General features: G+C 49.0%; 1 protein-coding gene across 1 annotated transcript in view; it reads left to right on the forward strand.

The window, feature by feature from the left end:
* Window positions 1–2129: 2129 nt before the first annotated feature.
* The window catches only part of JOSD1 (Josephin domain containing 1), an 18748-nt gene continuing 13912 nt past the window's right edge, over window positions 2130–6965 (forward strand). The window contains exon 1 of the mRNA XM_021687423.1: window positions 2130–2602. Coding sequence (XP_021543098.1) covers window positions 2418–2602 — 185 coding nt within the window. The 5' untranslated portion in view covers window positions 2130–2417. The remainder of the gene's footprint in view (window positions 2603–6965) is intronic.

Below are 6965 nucleotides of genomic sequence, written 5' to 3' on the forward strand. Positions count from 1 at the left end.
ACTAAAAAAAACCATGTCGTTCTCACTATAGGGCTTGCCCATAAAAAAACACTCTGTCAAGAGTAGGTGCTTCTTAAACAGAGAAATCTAAAATTACATTTTGGGAAGGGAATTCCCTACCCATTTTTACATCCTCTTTCTGAAAACGTTCTAGAGTTCCGGTTCCAACTCTGGGCCTACTACTTACTAGCTGTGTGACCTGAAACAAGTTAATTAACTCTGAGATTCAGTTGTCTACTCTGGGAAAAAAAAAAAAAAGCAGCTGCATAGTTAGCTATAAATAAATGAACAGTGCTTGCAAGACTGTCTTACAAACCTGTGTTGTAAGCCTAATCTTATGAAAATATAACTGCAACCCTTAGGTGGCTTACAAATTACATAAATTTAAGGTAATTCAAAAGTTGTCTGGATTAGGGCAGGACTCCCAACCATATGGTAAGCACTTAGGCGTGTGTTAAAAGTGGTAACTGTCGTGAGGGTCATGGTGTTAGGAGAGTCGTGTTGTATAGCAAGGTCAAAGAAATGCCTGAATTGTGTAACCTGTTTTTTCAATTCTCTGCGCAAAAATCCCAAAGAAGGGCAGCTAGGGTAGATAATGCCTTCCACATGACCTAGAAGTAGGTAAAGGGAAAAAAGTCTACACGGAACTGGGTGTTTACCTTCCTGACACACGATAACACCTTGAAAAAATCCAGGGAGTAAAGTTCTGTGTCAGCCACCGGGAGGTGGGAACCCGAGGGCAAGAGGACAGTGGTCAGTGGGTAGTGCACAGAATTCGACACCACTGAAACAGGACTCTCCATTTCACTTGAAATCTGACTCCGGGTGAGGCACTTACCCTCGGGGCTCCCAGGCAAGTGCGAGGCGGCCGGGCCCGCTAACCAAGACAATTTACTCCCGGCCGCATCAGGTCACCTGGTGAACAGCGCGCCAGACAGAAAACGGTCAACGAAGGAGTAGCTAATCCAGGTTCTCGAAAGCACTCCGCTCGAGAAGCCCGGCCCACAGAGGGAAAAGGGAGGGGAGGACGGCGAAGTGCAGCCGCAGGCCGGGTCGCCGCCCCGGAACGGCGCCGATGCCCGGGGAGGGGTGGGGAGCGGCGGGCGTCGAGGCGAGACTCCCGCCGGCCGCCCCGCCCTACCCAGCCCCGGAAAGAACCGAACCCAGGAGCCGGGCACCAGCTCTTGCGGCCGCCGCCTCCGCCACGCTCTACAGCTCACGGCCCACAACCCCCGGCCGCTTCCCCTCAAGGCCACCCACACCCACTCAACCGACGGGTGGCAGCCCCAGCCTTAAAGCCGGCGCCGCCTGACGACAGGCTGACGTCACACGTGACGCCGCGGCGGGCGAGAGCGGGGACGGCGCAGGAGGGCGTTTCCGGAGCACGCGCCCGGCGAGGGCGGCTGACGTCGGGCTCAGGTGCGCGCGCTTGCCCGCCCGCCCGAGCGCGGCCCAGGTGGCGGCCCGCAGCGCCAGGTGGTGGCCTGCAGCGGTGAGGGGGCGACCCGCGGCGTGGGTGGGGGCAGCGGCGGGAGGGCGTGTCGGCTTGCACTCACGTGACGGGCGGGGAGTTTGGGGTGTGGGCGGCGAGGCGAGCCGGGTGGGCCCGACCCCACCCCTCGCGGGCCTGCCAGTCGCTGCGCAGGACCTTCCCTCGGGCTGGGGCCGGGCCCGCTCCGCCCCGCCCCCCCGCCAGCCTGGTTCTCCGCGGCGGTCCGCTTGACCGCCGGAGCTGACCGGGGTTGTTTCCTCCGCAGGGCCGCCGCGAGAGGGTGAGAGTCCGCGCGTTCCGAGGGAGCCGCCCCCGCCTCGGCCCGTGTCCTGCGGGGTCCCACCGCACCAGAGGGGATGGAGAGCCGACCCCAAGGCCCCGGCTCGGCCCGCGATCCCACGCTGGCCGGCCCTCGCTAGCGGCTCGAATTTTGCATTTTACCCACCACCTAGGCCTTGTCTCCTGAGTCAGTGGCGTTGCGGTTTGAAAGAAATGGAAGAAAAGGAGCGATGTGACCAATTTCGTTCGGTCCTCCTGCATTGAGGTCTGGTTGGCATTTGCAGAGAGGAAAATACGGCAAGAAAATCGTGGGTTTTTTGTTTTTTGTTGGGTTTTTTTGTTTTTTTTTGGAGGGGAGGGTGGGAGAAGGGAAACAAGGTCTTAGATCGTCTATGATTTTTTTAAAATTCTGCACTTTGACAGTGGTGGCGAAATACACTAATCCGAAAGTGATCTTTCTGTTGATGGAGGTGGATTTTTTTTTTCCTTTTGATTCCAACCTTTCTCCCCGTGACAAAGCATAAATCATGGAGACCAGAAAATAAGGTGGACCTCAGGAATCCTGAAAAGACTGAGAAGCTTACATTCTTCCTCTGGAGGGAAGGGTGGGGTGTTTTTAGTCCTCTCTGGAACCTAAAACGAAAACATGAGTTGCGTGCCATGGAAAGGAGACAAGGCCAAATCTGAATCTTTGGAGCTGCCTCAGGCAGCACCCCCACAAATCTACCATGAGAAACAGCGCAGGGAGCTTTGTGCCCTGCATGCCCTCAATAACGTCTTCCAGGACAGCAATGCTTTCACCCGGGAAACGCTGCAAGAGATTTTCCAGAGGTAGGGGACCTTCTCCTTGGCATTTTTACACTGTTTGCTATTTATGAATTTCTGTGGGTGGGGCAGTGTCTCAGCTACATAAACCTTCAAACCAACAGGTATTATTAGCTAGATGTTAGCAGTTATAAGGGACGCAGAGATGGGAAAAATAATCACCCTCGTTGATTGAGCACTTACTATATAGACAAGGCACAGTGCTAAAAGCCTCAGTTGTGTGATGCCCTCAACGATCCCATGGAATATGTGTTATTTCCATTTTATGGACATAGGCAGGGCTCAGAGAAGTAATTTGCCTGAGGTAACATGACAAGAGATGGAGCCGAGTTTGAATTCAGGTTTCTATCTGTGCTGTTGACCACTAGGCTGTAATGCTTCTCAAGTCCTGCCCCCAAGCGGTTACAGTCCCGAAGGGGGACGAGAGCTGTACACAGCTCTCTGAGTGTACACACTCAGTCACCTCTCCTCAGAGGTGGAATGCTGTGGGGTTTATAAGGAAGGTGCTCAGCTATACACGGTGCTCAGTTTTTCTATGCAGCCATGTGCTGGCCGTGGTGCTTTTCATAGGTTGCTTTGTATAGCCCTCCCCAGCAGTTATTTTACTGTCTCTATTTTACTGATAGAGCAACAGACAGAAAGGTCAGGTAGTTTGCCCAAGTAGCTTCTAAGTAGCAAAGCTATGATTTGAAGCTGACTCTAGATCTCTTCCCCTTTCTACTTCATTCTCGATGGCCTTTTATACCCACTTTGCTAAATGCTACCTGACAGGTTGATAGAAGTTCAGCCTTTTCTCTCTGTACTTTGATATTCTAAAATTCTTTTATCAAAGGGTTTGAGAACTAGTTCTGCAGTGTCTGGATGGACACAGCAACTCGTCTGCTCTGCTACTTCCTGAGTATTGGAAAGGCATGTCAGAGCAATGGTATGATCAGTACCCGTTCATGCTGCTAGTAAGTTGGGCCTGGGTCTAAAGATACAGACTATGATTATAAGGTGTTTGTGGATAATTGCTGTTTGCGGATAACCGTTTCAGTTAGTTGTGTTTCCCCTGAATGAAAGAATGCTAAATATTTGCTAAACACTCACATGGAACCAGAGTTCTATTCCTGGCCACTAAAGCTCTAGAAAATTTCTACTACGCTCCCCAGTTTCCTGTCAGCACAAGGTAAAGATCCATCTCAAAGTAATAGCAATAGCAAATACACTCAGCTTCCACTCCAGAGGCAGAATTCTATGTAGAGCATTTTGTCTGGAAAGATTCAGTGTGGATAGAAACAAGCATGAAAGGGATCAGAGGAAAGGGAGAAGAGGGAATTTTATAAACAAACATTTACTAGCGGCTGGCCCTGTGCCAAGCACTGCTAGGCACTGTAGAGGAAACAAGTTGAACAGGACTCAGCTGCTAAGTACATCCCAGGCTCTACATTGACCAGACTTTGAGAATAAACTTAAGTGAAGTTAGAACCTTGGAATTTAGAGCCGTTTGAAAGGGAAAAGATGATGTTTGGATCTTTTTTTTTTAAAGATTTTATTTATTTATTTGACACAGAGAGAGACAGTGAGAGAGGGAACACAAGCAGGGGGAGTGGGAGAGGGAGAAGCAGGCTTCCCGCGGAGCAGGGAGCCCGATGCGGGGCTCGATCCCAGGACCCTGGGATCATGACCTGAGCCCAAGGCAGACGCTTAACAACTGAGCCACCCAGGCGCCCCTGATGTTTGGGTCTTAAGGGAAAGAATAGTAATGTTGGCAGGTTAAACTAGATAATTTTAAATTCTCAGATACAAAGTTTTATGCTCTTTGGAAGATGGGGCTGATGAATGGGAGAAATGGGAGAAAAATTTTGATGAATGCTGTTTGTTGAGAGGAAGTTCATCTTAGCAGTTGAATTTTAGCCAGATAAAAAAGGAGAAATACAAAAGCAGGGTGGAGTTTGAGTAGTTGTGGATATAAGATGACTCATGTTTGGAACAGAAATGAGTAGGGACTAAGAAAAAACTAAAGCCAGTGGCCCAGCAGCATGGTGATAGGGAAGAGAGGAGTCAAGGTGGCAGAGTCTCAGTGCAGGATTTGAACATAGTGGTAAGAACCACAGTGATGGCAGAAGAGGTCACTGGTTTGAAAAGGATCAGTTTTGGGCGCCTGGGTGGCTCAGATGGTTAAGCGTCTGCCTTCGGCTCAGGTCATGATCCCAGGGTCCTGGGATCGAGTTCTGCATCGGGCTCCCTGCTCCTTGGGAGCCTGCTTCTACCTCTGCCTCTCTCTCTCTCTGTCTCTCCTGAATAAACAAATAAAATTAAAAAAAAAAAATGAAAAGGATCAGTTTTCAACATGTGTGTGAAATTATAGAGAAAAGCTCAGAAACTGGGCAGCTGTCATCGTGCACATATACAGATGTGGATATCTGATCTCGTACATCTCATCATATATGTGCCTGTGCTTTGAAAAAGGACGGATTTAGACGTCAAATGATGTAGTAGCAGCTTTGCTGAGTTGTTTGGAAAATCCTCAGCCTCAAACCATTTTCAAAGATTCATCTCAATTGTTCAGTGATTAAATGTTCTCGCAGCTGGGTATGCACCCCCCCGCAAAAAAAAAAAAAATAGCTATTAAAATCTAAATAGATGAAAACTAGGTTGGTACCACTCGAAAACTCTAATGCAAGCTGGACGGGACAAAGAGATTTTAGATATTGGTGAACAACCAGCATTCTTCTACCACAGAGGAGAAGTCTAACCTCCCCATTAAAAGGTCCCTGAGCAAGTGAAAGGAGCCACATTTAAAGGTGTGGTGTTGGTAAATCGCTAAAAGGTATAAAGTGTTAGCCTCTAGAGATTTAAATCATTTTGTCCAAGGGCCAGGCAAACACATCATCATCATTGCCAGTACTTAAGAGTTCATCGATGTGCCTGGCCCTGTGATCTGTGCTTTATATGTTTAATAATTTAAAGACACATCATGAAGTTCTGAGACATATTTTCTAAGGTCACATTTCTTCAGATGTGATAAAAAGGAAAATAATAATTAGGAGAGAAAAGGAATCTTTTTTTTTTTAAGATCTTATTTATTTATTTGACAGATACAGCGAGAGAGAGAACACAAGTAGGGGGAGTGGGAGAGGGAGAAACAGGCTTTCCACTGAGCAGGGAGCCCGACATGGGGCTCAATCCCAGGACCTTGGGATCATGACCCGAGCCAAAGGCAGACGCTTAATGACTGAGCCATCCAGGCACCCTGAGAAAAGGAATCTTGGTGAATGTCTCCACATCTCCTTTTTGTTAAAATCTGAAATCCTCACCGTAGCCGGACACAGGAATAACCACCAGGGAGGACCAGGAACTCACCTGAGGGTATAGGCGTTAGTGAGACCTGGCTAGAGCCCATTTTCTCACTTGGAGATCACTTCAGATCCCATGGCTCTAACGGCTGTGACAACAGAAGTGAGAGGCTTGCTTTCTAGTCCAGACCTTCTATCCAAATCGTGAAGATCGTCCTGAACAGGAGTTTGCCAAGGAGTCTCAGGAAAAGAATCACAGAACAGGATGCCATGGAGTTCAGTGGGACCCGTGTGTCAAACTGTCCAGGAGACCATTGAGTGTATTAGGTGTAGGGGTTGGATCCTAGAGCTCTGTAGCCCTCACCAGCTGCACAGGGCTATGCAAGTCACCGTGGCCACGCTGCATCTCAGCTTCCTTATTAACACTGTGGGATTAAGTTCTGTTTTAAGACTGTTGGAAGGATTAAGAGATAAAGCTCATAAGAGTAGCTAACACAGTGGGCACCTGGTTAGGGTTAAATAGAAACGAGTACTGGTATAATGGCCCACTGGGCGGACCCCACTTATTCAAATGACCACTCTAGGAATGAGATGGAGGCCATTCTCTGCATTCCCTGTAGTGATATCATCTAGGCCAACGCATGTTTATTCAGTTGCCACTGCTTTGCCGTGAGGGCTGCAGAGTAGAAGAGCCATCCCCTGTGCTTCGGGAATTTGCTATTTGGTTGGACACGTATAAGATAATGGAATTCTTTAATGGTCTTGTAAGATGGGGATTATTCCCATTGTTGCAGATAAGCCCGCAGGCACGGAGAGTAAATCACACAGTTAGTGTTGCTGCTGCTTGCTGGGATACTGTATGGTCCTCCCCATCTCCCTGTGTTTTCTACACAGAAGCCAGGAAAGGGTCCATGGAAGAAGTAGGATGTGACATTGACCTTGAAGAAGCTTTAGGATTTGGCTTGGAACAGGAAACAGGATGAAAGAATAGAGGCCCACATGGTCGTGGTGTCTGAAGTGCACTAAAAGGGGCGCCTGGGTGGCTCAGTCGTTAAGCGTCTGCCTTCGGCTCAGGTCGATCCCAAGGTCCT

The sequence above is a fragment of the Neomonachus schauinslandi genome, chromosome 5, assembly GCF_002201575.2.
Source record: "Neomonachus schauinslandi chromosome 5, ASM220157v2, whole genome shotgun sequence".
Taxonomy (NCBI): Eukaryota; Metazoa; Chordata; class Mammalia; order Carnivora; family Phocidae; genus Neomonachus; species Neomonachus schauinslandi.